The sequence below is a fragment of the Hypanus sabinus genome, chromosome 12 (assembly GCF_030144855.1).
Source record: "Hypanus sabinus isolate sHypSab1 chromosome 12, sHypSab1.hap1, whole genome shotgun sequence".
In the NCBI taxonomy this organism is placed as follows: domain Eukaryota; kingdom Metazoa; phylum Chordata; class Chondrichthyes; order Myliobatiformes; family Dasyatidae; genus Hypanus; species Hypanus sabinus.
In genome coordinates, this window is record NC_082717.1 from 90,718,278 (window position 1) to 90,741,717 (window position 23,440).

Genomic DNA, 23,440 nt, shown 5'->3' on the forward strand with positions numbered 1-23,440 from the left:
GTTGACTGGTTTAATAATGTCACATGCTCCAGGGGTCAATGAAAAGCTTGACTTACATACCACACGCACATACGTTACTAGGATTTCGGCACATGAGGAGACTTCATCTACTCCCCCATCAGCCCACAGGAACAGCAGAACGGACAATAGACAATAGACAGTAGGTGCAGGAGGCCATTCGGCCCTTCTAACCAGCACCACCATTCACTGTGATCATGGCTGATCATACACAATCAGTACCCCGTTCCTACCCTCTCCCCATATCCCTTGACCCCGCTATCTATAAGAGCTCTATCTAACTTTCTCTTGAATGCATCCAGAGACTTAGCCTCCACTGCCTTCTGGGGCAGAGCATTCCACATATCCACCACTCTCTGGGTGAAAAAGTTTTTCCGCATCTCAGTTCTAAATGGCCTACCCCTTATTCTTAAACTGTGGCCTCTAGTTCTGGACTCACCCATCAGCAGGAACATGCTTCCTGCCTCCAGTATGTCCAATCCCTTAATAATCTTATATGTTTCAATCAGATCCCGTCTCATCCTTCTAAATTCCAGTGTATACAAGCCCAGTTGCTCCAATCTTTCAACATATGACAGTCCCACCATTCTGGGAATTCACCTTGTGAACCTACGCTGCACATAGCAAGAATGTCCTTCCTCAAATTTGGAGACCAAAACTGCACACAATACTCCAGGTGGGGTCTCACCAGGGCCCTGTACAGCTGCAGAAGGACCTCTTTCCTCCTATACTCAATTCCTCTTGTTATAAAGGCCAGCATGCCATTAGCTTTCTTCACTGCCTGCTATACCTTGGACACTTGACCTGCATATTTCCCGGAGGTACTGCTATTCATCAATACAACTCAGGCTCCTCACAGTGCTCTTGCCTGTAGCCCTGCAGATTTGCTTTGGTCCCCTTGCACAAGGCCAACTACAGGTGGCCCCCGTTTTTCGAACCTTCACTTTATGACAACTCACTGTTACGAAAAACTTACATTAGTACCTGTTTTCGCTAATCAAAGAGGACTTTCACCTTTACGAGAAAAAGACACCTGCTTTATACCTGTGTTTACCCTGAGAAAGACTACAATGACAGTGAAGCCTTGTGCAGGCAGTTGTTTGCACATGCATGTACATGCCAATTTTTTTCCTCCAAATCAATTTTGGCTCGCTGCCTTCCTGAGTTTGATAAGTGAAACTACACTGAACCTACAATATTTCTACTTGATATAGGTGTAAATTTATCAGATCATTCCTGCTTTTACTATATGTTCGTGTTATTTTAGGTTTTATGTGTTGTTTGCTTTGATTTGGTAGGTTATTTTTTTTTGGGTCTGGGAATGCTCAAAAACTTTTCCCCATATCAATTAATGGTAATTGCTTCTTCGCTTTACGACATTTCAGTTTACAAACGGTTTCATAGGAACACTCTACCTTCGGATTGTGGGGGAAACCTGTACTCCTTTGAAAGCTAAGTACCCAGGTCATACAGCACAGAAGCCAGCTGTTAGGCCCACTGGGTCCATGACAACCTTCAACCATCCATTTACACAATCCATATTTCTCAAGATTCTTGCACTCACCTTTACACTAGGTGTCAGTTAACTTACTAATATGTACATATTCTTGATCTAACAGCATTTTGCTTTCTCTTATGTTACGTACTTGTGGGTATCTTGTACCTGTCACATGACTGTGATGCAATTGAGGCTGTACTGGAGATGAGGTAATGGTCTTATGATGGGGAGTGACGTCATTTTCCCGCCAGTGAGAGGTCATGTGAGTTTTTTTTCCAACAGGGTATAAAAGGAGAACCCCTCCCTGTGGCGCAGGGCAGTCAGTGGATGATTTCACTAGCAATTCCACATTGCTGCGTATTCTGATGTTATGACACAGGTTTATTTTAAAGTGAAGCTTTATTTTCTGCCTTGAATCTCAAAGGTTATTGCCGGCAGTTTAGCTACAATACTGCCAGTAAAGTCGGTGGAGAGTGAAGATTCGTCGGAGTTCGGACATACTGAAGGATTTGGAAAGTTAATGTTGACGGTGAAACAGATTCGACCTTTGTTTAATCTTTGCATGAGGAAGTAGTAACTTGTGTCTGTGATAATTCCTGCTTTTCCAAAAAAGAGCAATGAGTTGGATACAAAGTTTCACCAAAGAAAGGTCAGTGCCTTTTTAAGCCGTTTATTTTCTTCGATCGTAAATCCTCCGGGAAAAGCAGACTGCAGCTGGGATCAGCAGTAACGCAACGAAAGAGAATTTTACACCTTTCAAGAAGTCTCTCCTTTTAACTGACTGTGTAAAACTTTGGACCTTCGCATTCTTGCTTTAAGAACTGTTCAAGCTGCTGTACTGCAGCTGACTTCCGGTTAAGTTAGTCGTTTGTTTACTTCCGGGTTTTTTTTAAAGCAGTATTTAATAAATGTTTATTTGTTATAAAAAACCTGCCTCAATTATATATTCATTGTTGCTGATTTGTGACACTTGATAGCCAGGGCTTTTTCTGTTGCTGGTTCTTATTTTTTAAATGAAAGAGGATATACAGTCAGCCCTCCTTATCCGCGAGTTCCGCATGCGCAAATTCAACCAACTGCAAATCGAGAAAACCTGGAAGTGCTCTTCCAGCACTCATTCGAGCATGTAGACTTTTTTTCTTGTCATTATTCCCTAAACAATGCAGTATAACAACTATTCTACATGGCATTTACATTGTATTAGGTATTATAAGTAATCTAGAGATGATTTAAACTATACGGGAGGATGTATGTGGGTTATCTTAGATCGGGATTGAAAAAAATCGGAAGTAAGTCGGAACAAGTACATCCGGTATTATTTAGCATCAGTTAGTCAAACGTTTGTCTTAGTATATAGTATATATTTTACCTTTCTATGCATATAAAACACTTAAGAACATATGTTTCAGCACTGGGCTTGGGAATGGAAATTCCCGAGTTCGATCCAGTGACAGACCACTTCCGAGCGAGCTCTCCATCCTTGCCGGATTGATGTGGTGGATCAAAAACTCAAAACCTCAAAACCCAATAATTAAACCACTGCGTTGCTTAGTAATAATTGGAGCTTTCATCGGAGCAGGGCCTTTCTCACTTTATCCTTTAAAGTTGTTCCGATCGTTGAGCGACAGAGCCTAACGCTTTTCTAATGACCGATGGTGTTTCACCTCTTTCTGATCACTTTACTATTTGCACTTTATTTTCAATTGTGATCGTGATTGTTTTCATGAACAGAAACACTGTGGATTCAGACCTCTGCCGCCAGGTCCTAATGTCCACTGCTCTGAGACGGGTTAAATAAGGTCTGGGGTTCCGCTGGGTCCTAAAGTCCACCGCATTGAGACAGGTTGAATAAGGGACTTGAGCATCCGTGATTTTTGATATCCGCAAGGGGTCCCGGAACTAATCCCCCACGGATAAGGAGAGCCGACTGTATAGATTTTTTGAAATGTTTGCTTGTTCACTGTTAATACCTTTTAATGTAGTTTCCCAGCCTACCATAGCCAAATCTATGTCTCCAGTCTTTGCAGCTTACTTTATTCAAATTTAAGAACCTGGTTTCAGTTTGAACTAAACCAGTTTTAGTTACAATCAGGTTATGATCACTCTTCCCCAAAGAGTCCTTGATCAGCAGATGATGAATTTACCCTTGCTCATCGTACAGTCACTACAGCACAGAAACAGGCCCTTCTGCTCCCATCCACGTATCTATCCAAATTTCCCTTAAATGCTGAAATTGAACCCGTGTCCACCACTTCCGCTGGCTGCTCGTTCCACACTCTCACCATCCTCTGAGTGAAGATACTCCTCTTAAACATTTCACCCTTGACCTCTAGTTCTAGTCTCATCCAACCTCAGTGGAAAAAGCCTGCTCAAATTTACCCTATCTATACACCTCAGAATTTTGTATACCTCTATCAAATCTCCCCTCGCTCAAGATTTAAGATACAACACACAAAATGCAGCAGGTCAGGCAGCATCTATGGAAGTGAATCAACGGTTAAAGTTTTCAGACCAAGTCCCTTCATCAGAACTGGAAGATGCCAGAACGAAAAAGTGGGAGGACAGGAAGGAAGTCCAGCTGGAAGAAGCCAGGTGGATGGGCAAGGTAAAGGGCTGGAGAAGAAGGAATCTGACAGGAGAAGAGAGTGGACCATAGTAAACAGGGATGGACGAGAATCACCGGGGAAGGTGATAGGCAGATAAGGAGAAGAGATAAGAAGCTACAGTAGGGAATAGAAGAGGGAAAGTGAATAGAAAAACAAAAGTAGAGAAAAAATTACAAGGAGAAATCAAAATTTGTGCCATCAGGTCAGAGGCTACCAAGAAGGAATATGAGTGTGTTGCTCCTCCACCCTCAGAGTGGCAGAAAAAAATAGAGGTCATGGACCGATATGTCCAAACAGGAATGAGGATAGAAATTAAAATGGTGGGCCACTGGGAAATTCCACTTTTGGTGGCTGGAGCAGAGATGCTCGACAATTTATGTCGTGTCTCACCAGAGTAGATGAGGCTGCATCAGGAGCACCGGATTCAATAAGACGACCCAAAAATATTCGCAGGTGAAGTGTTGACTCACCTGGAAGGACTGTTTGGGGCCCTGAATGGAGGTGAGGGAGGAGGCAAATGGGCAAGTGTAGTATTCACCTTGCTTGCAAGGATATGTGTCGGGGGAAGATTAGTGGGAAGGGACAAAGGAATCAAGGGGAGGACAATCAATCCCCGTGGAAAGTGAAGAGTAGTGGGGTGGAAAGATGTGTTTTAGTGGTAGGATCCCTTTGGAGATGGCGGAAGTTGCAGAGGATGATGTGTTGGATGCGGAGGCTCACATGAGTGGTAGGTGATGACAAGAGGAACTCTACCCCTGTTGAGGCAGCGGGAAGATAGGGTGAGCACAGATGTCTTGGAAATTGAGGAGATGCGGGTGAGGGCAGCATCAATGGTGAAGAAAGGAAATCCCGGTGAAAGAGGAGACCTCTGGTGCCCTGGTACGGAAAGCCTCATCCTGAGAACAGATGTGGCAGAGACAAAGGAACCTAGAAAAGGGAATAGCATTTTTACAGCAAACAAAGTCGGAAGCGCTACAGTCAGGATAGCCATGGGAATCGGCAGATTTATAAAAGACTTTGGTAGACTTGTTCCCCCCTCTTGTTTCTCAACATACTGATCCAGAAAACTAGAGAACACCTTAACGGAACCAACACTCTCAGCACAAACACAGCATTGTCTGAAGAAACTCAACAACACTGATTGATGAACCTTATTTGATGCTACCAACTGCTTTAAAGTGGCAGCAAAGTAACTCCCAGCCTGCCACAGAAACGCAAGTCGCTGATAATAAGTGCTCCTTACACCTTATTGGTCAGCTAAGAAAGGCCATGCTCTTTGGCAGGATGTCCCCGTGGGGACTTGCCTTGCAGTCATGTCTTACCCTTTGGAACAGAAAGTCCAGCCACAAGTTTGTCTCGTCCCACCAGAGTTCTCCCTCAAGGTCGACTGAGCACACAGTGGCAGTGGAAATCATGAAGGAGGCTTTGCTGGCTCCAGTTGTGGCCCAGCTGTAAGGGATCATGAGGGAGGCAAGAACCCATGATGTGGGAAGTGGGATGGGGAGGGGAAAAGCAAAGGGATAAGGGCAATAACAGAGGAAGGAGAGAGGTACAACAAAATAATCAGACTATTAGTATTTAGACGGGGAGGGGTGGGGATGAACTTAAACACCTATTTTTTTTCCTGCAATCTCCAAGATTTATTGCTCCACGTCACACACTGTCCTACACCAAGAGAGTGACCAGACAGAAGATGGGACCTCTCTGAACTCTTCCCAGCTGCTCTCCAGGAATGTGACCAACCAGCTGATATGGTTGGGGGGGGGGGGGGGTGGGAGAGTGTCACTGTCAGATTTACCCTGCCTTTTACCCTGACCGGGGGGTGGGGAGAGTTAAGGCAAAACACAGGATTGAAACACATTAGTTAACCAAGGTTAGAGAAAGAAATGGAAATTAGATGGGGGATAAGGTGGATCCAGCAGGGCTAGAGGGTTGAACAGCCTTGTTCCTCATTCCCCTTGATCTCTCTCAAAGCAAATCTTCTCACCAGTGACCTGCATCACTCCCAATGGAAGACAGTGGAGTGGAACTGTCCACATTACTGTCCGCAAGGACAGCCAACCAGGCAGCAATAGCTCTTCAAAACCTAGGAACATGCAGAGTGCGACACCAATCATGGAGTTTGAATAATCAAAGCCTTGGAGGCATGAAGAGCACTCTGCCCCATGGCTAAAAGGCAGCGACCGACACCTGGGCTCCATCGTATTTGCCGTCAGATCAGGTTACTCCAGTGAAACAAATGTGAGCACACAACTATGGCCCTCTGCATTTAAACTCTGACCACCCAGTCACACCTGTAAACAGAAGTGGGCGACACTTGCAGTGTGAGCACGTCCTGAGCATGAATGCTTCCCTTATAATTCATTCTATCCCCCGCGTAGTTGTGGCTCCCTTTAAGCTCTACTGCTGGTGCCATGGGAGGATGGGTGATTCTGTACGGCCTCCGATGGGAGGCTAACAATTCTGAACGATCGCCTGACCAGGGCAGCACTGGGAAAGCTCCACACCATGCTCACCCATATGGATTAGAAGTTTTTGTCCTCTTTATATGCGCATGCCCGTGGCGTCACGATGAGCTAAAAGGTCAAACAACCTGGCTGGAAATGCAAGATAAACTGGCCACCAGGTGCCATTTGTGGTTCCCTAGCTCGCTGGCTGGCTCCAGTGGATGCTGGTGTCAGAAAGCATCTCCTCCCACCACTCAAGCAGTGGCTGTGATATAACACAAGGCAATAAGACTAAAAGATATAGGAGTAAAATTAGGCCATTCAGCCCATCGAGTCTACTCTGCCATTCCATCATGGCTTATTTACTACCTCTCTCAACCCCATTCTCCTGCCCCTCTCCCCATGACCTTTGCCACCCTGACTAATCAAGAGCCTATCAACCTCCTCTTTAAATATACCTAATGACTTGGCCTCCACAGCCATCAGTGGCAATGAATTCCACGGATTTACCACCCTCTGACTAAAGTAATTTCTCCTCATCTCTGTCCTAAAGGGACGCCCTTGTATTGAGGCTGTGACCGCGGGTCCTAAATTCCCTCGCTTTAGGAAAGATGCTCTCCACGTCCACTATGTCTAGGCCACCTCATTCTTCTAAACGCTAGGCCCTATCCTGACTGTAGCTGGAGTGTGCAGACAGGGTGGTGGTGGTGTGGTGGGGGGGGGGGGGGGGGGGGGGGGGGGGGGGGGGGGGGGATGTGCAGGGAGCTGGGATGAGGGTAGTACCTTGGCCTGCAGCTTCTGGGTCTCAGCCATGTGGTCCTGATAGCTAGCCTGCATGCGGGTCTGCACGGCATTCAGCTCCTCCTCCCTCATCGTCAGCTGCTCCTTAAGCTTGTTCTCGTTGGCACACGCTTTGGCCTTCTCAGCTGCAAGCTCCTGATGGGAACGCAAGGGTACAGACATTAATGGAAGGCAGACACTGCAATCCGTTGCCTGGAGCACTCCTCTCTCTCACACACACAAATACACAAACTCTCTCTCATCCAGAACGTGAAAGGAAGATTTTAAATTGTACTCTGGGGCATCTGTGTTGAGTGTAACGAATTAATTTTAAAAATGCTTCCCTCAGTAGAGCAAGTAGTTTTGCATAGAGAGATGGGAGAGAAAAAGAGGGAGGAGGTGCAGAGGGGGAGAGGAGCGAAGGCAAAAGGAAAACACATCTGCATCAGAGGCCACTTTATTAGGTACACCTGCTCATCAATGCAAATATCTAATCAGACAGTGTGGCAGCAACTCAATGCAGACAGTCGGGAGGTTCAATTGTTGTTCAGAGCAAAGATCAGAACGGGGAAGGAATGTGACCCAAGTGACTTTGACCAAGGAATGACTGCTGGTGTTAGATGGGGTGGTTTGAGTATCTCAGAAACTGCTGATCTCCTGGGGTTTTCAAGCACAACGATCTCTAGAGTTGATAAGAGAGTGGCATGAAAAGTAAAAAACATCCAGTGAGCGACAGTCTGTGGGTGAAAACTCCTTGTTAATAATGACAGCTGTCAGAGGAGAACGGCCAGACAGGTTCAAGCTATCAGGAAGGCGACAGTAACTCAAATAACCACACGTTACAACAGGGGTGTGCAGCAATGCACAACACGTCAAAACTTGAAGTGAATGGGCTACAGCAACAGGAAACAGCGAACATGCACTCAGTAGCCACTTTATTAGGTTTAGGAGGTATCTAATAAAGAGGCCACTGACTGCAACCTGTGAGGAGACGATACACGTTTCCTTACAGACTATATCCAGGTCTGTGCCCTGTGATTATATGGGTTTCATCTGGGTGCTCCGGTTTCCTCCCACATTCCAAACACATACAAAATTAGTCGGTTGATTGGTCACCCAGATGTAGTTGGGCAGTGCAGCCTCATTGGGCCAGAAGGACCAGTTACCGAGCTGTTTTCCTGAATTAAATTCAAACGAGAGCACATGCAAGAGAGCAAGGAAGAGAAAAAAAATGGGAAGCTGCAGAATTTAAACATCCATTAGGAGAAATGCTACCAAAGTAGGTGTTTTTTTAAACTAAATCAGACCTTAAGTTAGTGCAATTGACAATAAACATTCCCAAGTGGCAGAGGGCACTGGGGGCTTGCCTGGACTCAGCACGCTGGTGACGGGTCCTTGGGGAGACCCGCAGGCTTACCTTGCTGACCTCCCGGAGTTTGCTTTTGACTGCACTGGAGTCCTCCTGTTCGGTCACCAGCTGTTTCTCCTTCTCTTCCAGCTGCCGCCTCAGGGCCGTCACCGGATCCCCTTTCTGAGTGGCCTGGGAGCCGCGAAACAAGAGTTAGGTCAAGCACGCATCGCAGAGGCTGCACAGCTACGACATACTGTATTCACTCGCGTGTCAGGGACTTTAGCAGTGCCACTGGTACTGAGATAGTCTGACCGCAGGTGTACTTATTGACAGGGTAACCAGTTGTCAAGATACTCCAATGTTCCGTACAGAAGCGCCGAAGGATATGGAAAAATGGGGAAAGGAGTAGGCCTTTTGGACCTCAAGCCCACTCTGTCTTTCCATAAGATCATGACCGTTCCATTCCTGGCCTCAACACCACTTTCCCCTCTATCCCCATACTCCTGATACCTTTGTAGTTTTTGCCTTGACTACCTTCAATCAATCCACCTCTACAGTTTGAGGAAAATAACCCAAAAAACATTCACAAGCTCAAAGGTAATTTCTCATTGTCGGCTGAAGTGGGCCCCCCTTATTCTGAAACTATGCCCCCTAATTCTAGGTATGACAATGTTCCTTGTTACTTCAATCCTGCCTTGATTGTAGCCCCTCATTTTCAAGTCAGCTGATCATGACCATAATACACTGGAGCAGAATTAGGCCATTCAGCCCATTGAGTTTACTCTGTCATTCCATCATGACTGATCCATTATCCCTCTCAACCCTAGTCTTCTGCCTTCTCTCCATAACCATTGACACCCTTACTAATCAAGAACCAACCAATTTCTGCTTTAAATATACCCAATAACTTGGCCTCCACATTTGTTTGTGCCAATTAATTCTACAGATTCACCATTTTCCTCATTCTGCTCATTTGTGTTCTAAAGGAAAGTCTTTGTATTCTGAGGTTGTGCCCTCTGGTCCTAGACCTCCCCACTGTAGGAAATATCCTCTCCACATCTACTCTATCTAGGTCTTTCAATATTCAACAGGTGTCAATGAGATACTCTCTCATTCTTCTAAACGCCAGCAAGTACAGGCCCAGAGCCAAATGCTCCTCATACATTAATCCTTTATTCCCGGGATCCTTCTCCAATGAAAGCACATCCTTTCTTAGACATGGGGCCCAAAGCTGCTCATAATACCCCAAGTGTGGTTTGACCAATGCCTCATCCGCTAGGAGAGTTCATGAGTTCAAACCCCACTTCATAAACTTGAACATACAGCTCAGGGCTTTCTGAAAGAGAGTTAGAGTTGCTGTCTTTCTTATGAAATGGTAAGCCCAACCCCGAGCTCCCTTTCAGATGGAAACAATTTCATGGCACTATTTTGATGAGCTCCTGATGGTGTTCAAGGACAATAATTAATCCCCATCCCACATGACCTGGTCATTGGACACAATATTAACCAGGGAGCTTGAAGAGCGAAGACAATACAGAGGACACTTCAAAACCTCTGCAAAGACACGCAGTAGCAGGAAATACACAAGTCACCTGTTTAATCAGAAAATGCTGGAGGAACTCAGCACGCCGGGCCACATCTATGGAAAAAAGTACAGTCGACGTTTCAGGTCAAGACCCTTCAGCAGGACAAAATGTCGACTGTACTCTTTTTCCAAGGATGCTGCCTGGGCTGCTGAGTTCCTCCAGCATTTTGTGTGTGTCACTTAGATTTCCAGCATCTGCAGATTTGCTTTTAATCAGAATGTGTCTCATATTCTGCACTGATTTCTATCACATGGAAATATTGGAACGATTCACTTGCCCTTGAAGTGGGCACCTGATGGGGAAAGAAATGGTACCCCTCCTCCCTCAAGGTCAGCCCCCAAAAAATCTCTGAGAGATGAAAGCAGGAATGGTCTGCATCCACCCCAAGAACAACAATTCCAGCCCGTCAAAGCTTACCCACACTGGGCTTGTTATTCCGTGCAGATCAGTAACCGCAGAGGGTAGAGCAGCTCAGTAGCCTTCATTTTGTGACTCCACCCCCGCCGCACCCCAACAGCACAATGACAACGGGGTCAAATCAAAAATTCAGCGCAATGCTTGGCAGCAACAGCCTACCTACCGTGTGCCAGGTGTCCTGCACAATGCCAGCCTTATCCATCAGGATCTCGATGAGCCGATGGGCCTCACCCTCGCTGAAATCCATGCTGCTCACTGTGGAAAGCAGGGACTTGAAGGGAATGTAGAGAGGGCCATCCAAGGAGTCAGCAGGAACTATTACTGGGGAAACAGACCAATCCATAGTCAGAACACAGGGGCAGTGGCAGCGTGCTGTGCTCAAACAGGCATCTCAGATTTAACTCTGGTGACAGGGGACCGTGCGCAGATCGGAGATCAGTAACAAACCCATATGTCAGAGTCACCTGCCATCCCTGGCCTTACCTGGCTCAGGGTGATCCCAGATCCTGTGAGCACCTGGCTCCACGGTTAGCAGTAGGGAGCAAATGGGGAACAGCTGACCTCCGCTATGAAGGACGATTACCGACATAAGAAGGGTGGGCTAGAGAAGGGGAGGGCTGGGGGGGGGGGGGGGGGGATGAGCTCAAGAAGTGGTGGGTGAAAAGGGGGAGGAAGCGATACATTTACATGGCTTTTCCAAAGTTTCAAAGTTCATCTAACTGAAGGACACAGATGTGGACAAATCAGTGTGGTTCTGGACAATTTGACTCTGCCGTGGAAGCCAGTACATATATTCAGTATCAGGTGGTTTTTCACTGCATACACCTTGGCAGCGTAGCATGCCTCCAGTAAGGCAAGTCAAAATTTTCTGCTGAAGTCCTTTCGATGTAAAATTAGTTTGTAATTGTATAGTGAAAAAAAATTCGCATCTTGCATACAGGCCTTTTGGCACCATTACCTTGTTATGTCTTTCCTGATGTGGTTTGTTAATCTCTAATTACTGGATCTACCGACTTGCAAGTTCAGAGCTGCAGTTTATCATGTTGTTAAGCTATCAGGATGGCCATTTTACAGTATACCATTATAATACATTGTACACTTCAGTCAATTAGGAGCAATTTGTTGGAAGGTGAGTGAGTTTTGATCAGTGTTTGAATCTGCCTCTCATAAGAATGCTGAAGTACTGTCTTTTTACACCGGCTCATTGCATACAGTAACACGCTGACGAATAATAAAAACAACTTCAACTACAGACATGCTGGGACTGGAGTTGTCTGTCTGTCTAGCTAGAGAAACGGGGAAAACTCTCGAGTGAGGGCAGAATGCATCTATTGCTACTACCCTCTGCTTTCTTGCACCAAGCCAATGTTGAATCCCACTGACTACTTCATCCCGAGTGTAGTGCAGCCAGGCAGCGAAGCACAAGGTCACAATTAAGTGGACTGCATAATCAAGAGTCCATCTTATTGTACCAGGGACCCTTATAGCCAGACAGAAGCTCTCTTTGAGCCTGGCGGGCCATGCAAACCATTAAGCAAGGAGTCTACGGACCTCAGGTTGGGAACCCCTGCTTCAGGTTTTTGTATCTTCTGCCAGATGGAAGCAGGGTGAAGAGAGAATGTCTGGGATGGGATCTTCCATTATGGTGGCTGTGATGAGTACTGACAGAGTCCGTGAAGGAGAGGCTGGTTTTCATGATGTTCTGGGCTGTGCCCACAACTCTCTGGGCTTCTTGTGGTCACGGGCAGAGCAGCTGCCCCACCGAGTCATAATACATTCCTCTTTTACACAATTTATATAATATTTTCATTGCAACTTTAAGTAATCCTTCTTATATCTCTCACCACCACAAAGCAACTTGACACAAATTAGTATTAACAAACTTGATTCTGTGCCTGTGAGTAGTTCACAGTCCACAAGTGGGAAACTTGGCCACCCAGCAAAAGTTATCTGCAGCCCTGCGGCAACTGGTGAATTCATCCTGCTGGCACCTGAAATGCTTGTTCAAATATATCAGCCAAACACCAGTTGGGTATTTGTAAGGAGTGGAGGACCGGCACTGTAGAGAATATCTGGGTATGTACTGCACCAGTTAACATTTACGTTTCCAAAAGATAAAACTCAACTAATGCCAGTGAAGACGAAGGTCTGTCTCCACCAAACTGAAAATCTTTTTTTAAAAGGAATTTACTGAGCTTGTTCAGCCAAATGCTCAGAGATTACAAAAAGCTGCGTTTCACCAGACGCGGGAAATATACAGTTTCCCTGCCAGAGTAACACACACAAAATGCTACAGGAACTTCAGCAGGTCTGGCAGCATCTACTGACGTTTTGGGCCGAGACTCTTCACCAGGACTCTTGAACCAAAATAGCCAAGAGGGTTGAGAGGGAGCTGGTCCAAAATGTTCACTGTTTATTCCTCTCCATGGATGCCGCCTGACCTGCTGAAGTTCCTCCAGCATTTTGTGTGTGTTATGTTGGAAATCCAGAATCTGTTGAATCCCTCTTGTTTATATCTCTGCCAGGCTGGGTCAAAGAGACAGTTCGAGAGTCTTAAGAGTTCTCCACCACGGAAATAGGCCTTTCAGCTCAACTAGTCCACACCAACCAGAATGCCCATTCAGTCTGGACCTTTTCTATCTGTAGACAGTACCGTGCAAAGGTCTTAAGCATAGGTAGATACGGTTAGGTTGCTGTAGTAATTTAATGCACTGTTGCAACAAGAAAAAACTAATTGCATGACATACGTGAGAGATGATAAACCTGATTTTGATATGGATCTCTATTGTGGGCTGAGAGTGGGAAGGGGGCAGGGAGAGGGGCACACAATTCTCCAACTTAGACCTCACCAGCATCTTATAAAACTTTAATATAATATCCTAAGGGGTTGCAATAAGATGAATGGAGAGAGAATGTTTCTACTTGCAGGAGATCGAAGATTAGCGGCAGAGTTCAATCAATTTATTTTTCTATCAAAGAGCTGCATGTCTTTGGACATGAATATACACCACTAAACTTAAAATAAAGCACAACCCAGAAAAATGAAGAATTTGTCCCTATTGAAGAAAAAGCTAAGCAACGGAAGAGCATGCCCTCCATGGAAGACATCCTCACGATCTGAGCAGGCTGAATGTCGACAAGGAAGTGTTGAACGCCTGGCTCAGAGTCGGAGACCTCTTCCCAGAAACAGAACAGCTCCTTGTGGCAATACAGGACCAGGTGGGTAACACAAAATATTATCAAAAACACATAATAAAAAACCATAAATGCAGAAAATGCCAAGAGAAACCAGAAGCACTCCAAAACATTATAGGATCCTGCAGCAGTTTAACTCAATCTGATTACTTACACAGGGGTTCAACAAAATCTTGCTTTAAAATACAAACTTGTGAAAAACACCAAACCTTACTTTAAATACAAGCCTGATCCCGTTTTAGAGCCAGAGTCCCACAAATATTAATGACTGATCCACTATTACAGGCAAGGCAATCCATAACAACTGTCTGGATGTAATATTACAGGATAAACAAGCAAGGACATCTTACTTAGTAGATATATTCATTGCAAACACAAATAACATACAAAAACCAGTAAGTGGAAAAACATCAGAAATATGCTGAATTAAAAGAGGAAATTGAAAGATTATGGAATGTGAACAGGGTATACATTGTCCCAATAGTAATACCTACAACTGGTATCATCTCAAAGTCACTACACAATAACATTAATTAATTTACTCAATTACTTAAGTAAATCTTTGGAAAGCCACAATGCTAAACACCGCAAGAATAGTCCGAAAGTTCCTAGCAATTGAGAAGTGTGTGCTTGGCTATGCCCTTACCAGCTTGAGCTGAGAAACAAAAATATAATTAACAATAATAACTTATTTATAGGACACTTTTCATACAGATGGGTTTCAAAGTACCTTACAATGGAATAAAGTGCAAACATGAAAATAAAAGACAAAAAGATGTTTGTTAAAAGCCAGGCTAATAAATAGGATTTGACCTGGCGTTTTAAAGCATCAACTGAGTCTGCAAGCCTTATAGGTAGTATTAGGTAATGCATTCTACAGCTTAGGAAGGTGGTAATAGTAGCAATAGTGGTGTGGTGTAATATTGGGCAAAACTGGTTAAAAACTCTGAGCAAGGAAGTGATAAGTTAGCGCAGATAGATGGGTGCAAGGAGTTAAGACTGCAGTTATATCAGCCAAGATCTAATTGATTCGTTAGGCAGGTTTGAGGGGCTGAATGGCCTACTTCTGCTTCCTATTCAAATACTTATTTGCTTGTTTTCCCAAACATTTAACCCCACAAAAAAAAAACGGTTTTAAAAAAGAAGCAATTTTCTTCTCAACTGAGTCAGCAGTACCAATATCCTGTCAACTGGAAAGCGCAGGAGTTGCGCCATCCTTAAACTGCACAGAATCCACCCCCAGGGAAAGCTGCTGATCAAACTCAAGAGTAACCTGTAAAAAGCAACTGACTAAATACTTGGGGGCATGACAGGGATAGAGGTGGTGGGATGGCATGCCAATTGCAGAGTAGCTCTGCGAGTAGACTTCCAGACAGAGGCGAGGCAAGTCACGTGATCAGCTGAATTCCTAGACTGTTCCCTTGTCTTCATCCGAAACAGGATTTTTTGGCTGTTCCATCCCCAGAAGGCGTTCTTCAGCTTTTCCAGTGCTGATTAAGCAGTTGTGTTTTTTTTTCTATTTGGCACCATCTGTTGCACAGCTGTCAGCCAGATGTGCGGCTGTGCAAACATACTCCCCCTTTAGCGTAAGAGAGGCATCACACCAGAAGGAATCAAACCCGGCAGAGTGTCAGTAAAGTGACCGATGTAAAACAAAATATATCCTGAAATGCAACGCCATTTTATAGCAACAAAGCCAAAACCCAATTAAAGTATAATTTAGCTCATTCCCCACGACAGATCGGGGGGGGGGGGGGGGGCAACCTTCCCTGGATTAAATTCAGCAGAGTACAGCAGCCTGACAAGTGAAGTTAATAGAAGATAGTCAACTGGGAATGCTGTTCGGAACACATTCCCCAACATCAACTACAGTCTCCACAAAATTTGCAGCCGAATTTGAGCCCTGATTTTACACTGTACTGTAAAAGCATTTCAGCTTGGTAGAGACTAACCTTAGTTCTGTTCAAAGGGTTCAATACTCTTGTATGAAATATCTGACAGCAAGCCAACTAGAGAGATTCGGACTGATGTCCAAGCGCTTATCAAAGGAAGGAATAAAAGAATACCTTCAGTGATTCACTGCCCCAATTCATCAACACTACGAGTTATACGACTTGAAACCAATCTGGCAATTATCCATTGTTGTGATCCTGAGACAAAATGCTCTGGGTTGTCATTAAAACCTCAACTACATTAGGGTACTCTACCACAGGTTACATACCAAAACAGACTTCAGCACAGTTCTCAGCACCATGATCTGCTGCCGCTAGTAACACACATCAGGCAGGACCAGGCCCACATACACAGAGAAAGAGTAACCTCTCTGCCTTCCCAAATCTACCTCCACCCTCGCATGGCCACCAGCCAGCTTGCCTTCATCTATTCACCAGCACCAATCTACACAAGAACATAAAGAAATAGGAGCAGGAGCAGGCCATCTGGCCTGTTGAGCCTGCTCCAGAATTCAATAAGACCATGGCCGATCTGGCCATGGACTCATCTCCACCTACCTGCCTTTTTCCCATAACCCTTAATACCTCTACTACGTAAAAATCTGTCCAATCTTGTCTTAAATATATTTACTGAGGTAGCTTCCACTACTTTGTTGGGCAGAGAATCCCACAGATTCACCAACCTCTGGGAAAAGCAGTTCCTCTTCATCTCCGTCCTAAATCTACTCCACTGAATTTTGAGTCTACGTCCCCTAGTTCTAGTCTCACCTGCCAGTGGAAACAACTTTCTTGCCTCTCTCCCTTATCATAATTTTTATACATTTCTATAAAATCTCCCTTCATCCTTCTGAATTGCAGCGAGTACAGTCCCAGGCAACTCAATCTCTCCTTATAGTCTAACCCCCTCATCTCTGGCATCAACCTGGTGAACCTCCTCTGCACCAGCTCCAGAGCCAGGATATCCATTTACACCAGTATTAACAGAGCACCTTCTGAACCAGTCACTGAGCAGAGTGGTTAGAAATCACATACAGACCTAGCTACATGGAAATTCCTTCCCTTGAGGACAATAATGAAACAGATTTTTTAAACAATGATCTAGTTGTTTTGTGGTCACCAAATTCACCTTGGATTAGAGATTTTCTTTCTCTCCTTGTGTGGTGAGATACCAACTCATTTTTTGGGACCATAGTCCGTCCCACCTCCAAAGTTCAACGCTGAACCCATCCAGGACACCCGACTTAACAAGTCAGCCTTTCTCTTGTTCCTGACTCCATGCCCCCTCCTGCCCCTCTCTTGACCCCACACCCCCTCCATCCCTGCCCAAAGGTATCACCCCTCCACCATTCAATGAGGTCCTGGCTGATCATTTACCTCAGCACCATATGTTGCTAATATCCACACTTTTCTACCTTGAGATACTCAGAAGCCATGTTTCCACAGCTCTCAGAGTGGAGAATTCCAAAGATACACTCAACCCTTTGCATAGAAGTTTCTTTTAACCTCAGTAATGAAGGATCCCACCGACCTTGCTCATGGACTGGTTGCCCCACTCTCAGAGAGGAAGCTACATAGGATCCACACCAGGACCACCAGACTCAGAAACAGTTACTTTCCCTGGTGGTAATGGTGATCAACACCGTCACCTATTAACCCACCCCATCATCACTACTTTATCATTTCCTGCCAGAGTCACCTTATGTACAGACACTCTTGTACCTAGTGTCACTTTATGGATATACAAACAATGTACCTAAGAAATATTATCTATTAATATTTATTGTGTTTCTTTACTATTGTGTTCTTCAACTTTTGTGTTGCATCAGATCCAGAGTAACAATTGTTTAATACTCCTTTATACTTTAAATAATCTTGAGTCATGTGCAGACAACTCATTGCATTGATTTGATAATTTTGTGGTTAAATCAAAGTATTCAAAGTACCAAAGGCTGATAGAGATCAGAGGATCAGGGAACCGTTCAGGAACCAGCATGGAAGGATCAAAGAGCGGAAACAGATTTTGAGAGAAAACTTGTGATTAATATCAAAACAAGCAGTAACAGTTTCTATGGGCATATTAAAAAAAGAGAGGCTAACATTAGTAGGCAGTTCTAAAGAAAGAGGTTGCAGGATTAATATCCAGAAATGAGGAACTGGCAGAAATGTGCCAATATCCCAGAGATAACAAACTGTCTTTAAATGGTAAGGAAGAAATCCCAGTCACAAAGGACGCAGCATTAGAAATACTCTGGGGACTAAAGGCAGTACATTCCTGACTGTCTACGCTGCACTAGCTTAGACAAAGAGAGAGTGTACCGACTGCCCTTGAGCCAGGTATCTTGTGCTTTCAGGCTTTTGTATCTTCTCCCCAAAGGGAAATGGAAGAGAGAGGATATCTAGTGTGGGTGTGGACTTTGATGATGCTGGCTGCTTTACTGAGAAAACAAGAAGTAGAGCCCGAGTCCATGAAGGGGTAGCTGGCCTCCATGATATGCTGAGTAATATCCACAAACCTCTGCGGTTTCTTGGGGTCACAGGAAGAGCAGATTCTATACTAAACCTTGCTGCATCCAGATAGGAAGCTTTCTGCGGTGCTCTGATAAAAATGTCGAAGTGTCAACAGGGCACTGCCAAATTTCTTTAGCCTCCTGAGGACGTAGAGGTGTTGGTGAATTTTTCTGGCTGTGGCATCAATGTGGTTGGACCAGGAGGGGCTATTGTGTGACGTTCACTCCTTGGGACTTGAATCTCTCATCCTCAGCATTGTTGATGTAGACAGAAACCTGTGCACTGCCCCTTCCTGAAGTTAATGACCAGCACTTATGTAAGATGGTAGAAACAATAATCAAAGAGCAAGGTGCAATTACTAAGAAACATTGTGTCGTAGCAGAACAGGCTGTACTTGCCTTCAAATTACAGACTGAAACAGGTTTCCTGTGACCACTGTGCCCAGCGTAATAGATACACTCAGGGGCCACATTATTAGACACCCCCTGTCAGGTACATTAACATCTTCTGCTGCAGTAGCACAGCAACTTCAAGGATCGAATTCGGAGATGTTCTTCTGCATGTCACTGTTGCAACACGAGGTTATTTGAGTTACTGTTGCCTTCCTGTCAGCCTGATCCAGTCCAGCCATCTTCCTTGAACCTCCCTCATTAACAAGGTGTTTTCATCCACAGATCTTCTGCTCACTGGATGGTTGATGACTCTTGCACCATTCTCTGTCAATTCTAGAGACTGCTGACCCATCACTGAGCTTGTATGTTCTCTGGTTTCATCCCACAGTCCAAATACGTCCTGGTTGGTAGGTTAATTGGTCATTGTAAGTTGTCCCATGATTAGGCTCAGGTTAAATCAGGGATTACTGTGCAGCACAGCTCAAAGAACCTGTTCCACACTATTTCGCAATAAATAAACAATAAATTTAGAAAACCCAGCCATTTCCGAAATACTCAAATCAACCCATCCATCACCAACAGTCATTCCACGGTCTAAATCACTTAGACTACATTTCTCCCCCACTCTGATGTTTGGTCTGAACAACCACCAAACCTCTTGACCATGTCGGCATGTTTTTATACATTGAGTTGCTGCCACGTGATTAGCTGATTAGATATTTGCATCAACGAGCAGGTGCACAGATGTACCTAATAAAGCGGCCACTGAGTGTATTGTGTTCTGTAATCCATGACTCACACTACAATCAATTGCTATTATGGAAATGTGCGTTACAGCAGAACTGCCTGCACAATGAAACCTGGACTTTGTGAAAGACAAATCACACTTCATAAATTTGCTCAAATTGTTTGACGATGTAACAAGCAGACTCAATAGAGGTGTACCTGTAGATGTAGTGCATTTAGATTTCCAAAAGGCATTTGACTAGGTGCCACATGAGAGGAAACCAGCGTACAAGAGGGAGGTTGAAAATCTGGCTGAGTGGTGCCACAGTAACACCTCACACTCAATGTCAGCAAGACCAAGGAGCAGCTTATTGACTTCAGGAGCAGGAAACCAGGGGTCCATGAGCCAGTCCTCATCAGGGGATCAGAGTAGGAGAGGACTTCAAAATCCTCGGTGTTATTATTTGGGAGGACTTGTTCTGGGACCAGCAAGTGCAATTACAAAGAAACCACGGCAGCGCCTCTACTGCCTTAGAGGCTTACAAAGATTCAGCATGCTATCTAAAACTTTGACAAGTTTCTGTCAATGTGCAATCAGAGTGTATTAACTGGTATGGACACATCAATGCCCTTGAATGGAAAGTCCTACAAAAAGTAGTGGATATGGCCCAGTCCATCCCAGGACTGAGCAGGACTCCCAATGAGCATATCTACATGGAGCGCTATCGCAGGAAAGCAGCATCCATCATCGAGGATCCCCATCGCCTAGGACGTGCTCTCTTCTCCCTGCTGCCATCAGGAAGGTGGCACAGTAGCCTCAAGACTCCACCAGGTTCAGGAACAATTACCCCCCAATGATCAGGCTCTTTAATCAATGGGGATAACTTCACTCAATTTCACTTGCTGCATCACTGAACTGATCCCACAATCTAAGGACTCACTTACAAGGACCTTTCGTCTCATGTTCTCGATATTTATTTATTTTTTACCCCCCCCCCCTACTTGTTTTTTTAAAAACAGTTTGTTGTCTTCCGCATATTGGCTGTTTGTCCATTCTGTTGCGTATGATCTTTCCTCCTAAACATAGGTGACTTCATAATTTTTAAACATTATATTCCATCTGCCAGATCTTTGCCCATTCATGTTGCCTGCCTATTCCCCCCACCCCCCGAAGTTCCTCTACATCCTTCTCACACCCACACCACCACCTCAGACAGTTCCTCCTACTGATTTCTGGGACCAATGCCATGGGATCTACAAATTCACTCACCAGGCACAGAATCCAAGGAGGATTCCAGAAAGATTCCTTTAAGTGAGGCTTTACAAAGAACTACACATTCCCAACCTGCCAGTTGCAGCAACATCTCCCAAATTTGAATTCTCCTGGATTTTAAACACTACTTGCTCATTCTGCTTGTCACGCTAGGGTCACTGCTCTCAAAGTAACTGAGATCACATGATTTCTGAAAAAGGTAACCTACCCTCAGATGTAGCCAACTCCTGCACTTCAAACAAAATCCAGTTACTAATTAAATTGACAGCAATGCTAGCCAAACAAGACTCTGCCAAATCCGGGACCGATTTTCCAGCCTTCAGCATTTACACACCCCTGAACACTGAAGTGGATATTGACAAGGTTTTCATTACAGATCATGGAATCCAAGAACATAGGTGATTTCCTCACATTTCCCAGCATTGTCCTGTACTTGCACAATTATTTCCCATTGAGTTGACAAACTCCCAGCCCAGGCTGATGTGATCTGGCAACCTCATGCACACAAGAGATTCTGCAGATGCTGGAAATCCAGGGCAAACACTCACAATGCTGGAGGAAGTCAGCAGGTCAGGCAGCATCTATGGAGGGGAATAAACAGTCAAATGTTTCAAGCCAAGATCCTTCATCAGGACTGGACAGGAAAAGGGGAAAAGGGCAATTAAACTACCCTCAGATGAGGTACAGCACTGATCAGGCAAGCTCATGGTATACAGCATGTAGTCACCTGAAACTTTGACCCAGTCAGTGGATTCCCTTCTCTTGGAACTCTCTTCACACCCTTCAGACAGGGGTTCCCAACTTTTTTTCATACCATGGAGACTTAACATTAACCAAGGGTTCCATGAATCCCACCCTGCTCCAAGGGATTCAAGACAGGTAAAGTTTCAAGCTGCAGATGAGGTCTAACATCCCCACTAATCATGACTCATTGGAGTAGGAAGTATTTAGGATAGTACTGAAACACTTATGGTGACAGATTAGGAGGGGAGAAATGGTGAAGAATAGGCCACCTCTTAAACTACCCTCCCCATCAATCAGCTCTTGGCCATCCGTGGAAGAGTCTACACTGTCCTCATCAATCACTTCATAGCCCACGGAACTGAGTGGAAGAAAGCCATTTGTCTCATTACATCCAGCAAGCAAAGTGAAATGGGGTCCTTCCAACTGCCACAGATTGAAAGGTTGCAGGATTGAATTTTGATTCCGATTCATTTATTTGTCATGTGTACAAATGAAACATAGTGAAATGCATCATTTGCGTTAACAACCAACACAATCAAAGGATGGGCCAAGGGCAGCCTGCGAGAGTCGCCACATTAACTGTCCTTCAGGAACTTAAAACTAATTCACACCAATCCAGTCCAATGCAGGTAATTAGACCACCAGACACATAGGAGCAGAATTAGACCATTCAGCCCATTGAGTCTGATCTGCCATTCCATCGTAGCTGATTTATTATCTCTTTCAACCCCATTCTCTTGACTTCTCCCCATAACCTTTGACACCCTTACTAACCAAAAACCTATCAACCTCCACTTTAAACATACGCACCGGTGGCAATGAATTCCACAGATTAACCAACCTCTGACTAAAGGAACACCCTGGTATTCTTGGGCTGTGCCCACTGGTCCTAGACTCTCCAACTATTGGGAACATCCTCTCCACATCCACTCTATCCAGGACTTTCAATATTCAGTAAGTTTCAGTGAGGTTCCCCCCTTATTTTTCTAAACTCCAGTGAGTACAGGCCCAGAACCATCAAACACTCCTCATATGTTAACCCTTTTATTCATGGAATCTTTCTCATTAACCTCCTCTGAACCTTCTCCAATGCCAGCACATCCTTTCTTAGATAAGGGATGCAAAACTGCTCACAATACTCCAAATATGGTCTGACCAATGTCTTATAAGTTCCAGCAATAAATCCTTGCTTTTATACTCTAGCCCTCTCAAAATTAGTGTTAACATCACATTTGTCTTCCTTAACCACCAACTTAGCCTGCAAGTAAACCTTCAGTGAATCCTGCTTGTGGACTCACAAGTCCTTCTGTACCACTGATTTCTGAATTCGCTAGATATCTAGAAAAAGTCTACAATTTGATTACTCCTACCAAAGTTCATGACCATGCACTCACATACACTGTATTCCATCTGCCACTTCTTTGTCCATTTTCCAAGTTCTTCTGCAGACACCCTGCTTTCTCATCATTACCTGCCCTGCACCTACCTTCGCATTGTCTGCAAACTTGCCCACAAAGCCATCATTCAACTCATTGGCATACAACATGGAAAGCGGTCCCAACACTAACCCCTGTGGAACATCACTAATCGTAGGCAGCCAACCAGAAAAGACCCCGTTTATTCCCTCTCTTTGACCCTTGCCAGTCAGCCAATTTCTATCTATGCCAGTATCTGTCCCATAATACCATGGGCTCTTATCTTGTTTAGCATTGTCATGTGCAGCACTTGGTCAAAGGCCTTCTGAAACTCTAAGTAAACAGGCAGCATCCACTGACTCTCCTTTGTCTATCCTGCCGGATCTTTCATCAAAGAATTCCAGCAGATTTGTCAGGCAGGATTCCTCATTAAGGAAACTATGCTGACAGGCAGTGTGGCAAACTTGTCCTACAGTAATAATCATGGCCCAGCACCCAGCCAGCGTATTCACAGACACCAGTTATGAAAACA

At 44.7% G+C, this 23,440-nt stretch overlaps 1 protein-coding gene across 3 annotated transcripts in view; it reads right to left on the reverse strand.

Annotated features, from left to right (window-relative positions):
• Positions 1–23,440, reverse strand: part of LOC132403133 (ribosome-binding protein 1-like) — a 152,581-nt gene that overhangs the window by 71,552 nt on the left and 57,589 nt on the right. For all 3 annotated transcript variants that reach the window (XM_059986434.1, XM_059986435.1, XM_059986433.1), the window contains exons 3-5: positions 10,867–11,024; positions 8,767–8,889; positions 7,353–7,505 (exon numbers count right to left, since the gene is read on the reverse strand). In XM_059986434.1, coding sequence (XP_059842417.1) covers positions 7,353–7,505; positions 8,767–8,889; positions 10,867–11,024 — 434 coding nt within the window. The remainder of the gene's footprint in view (positions 1–7,352; positions 7,506–8,766; positions 8,890–10,866; positions 11,025–23,440) is intronic.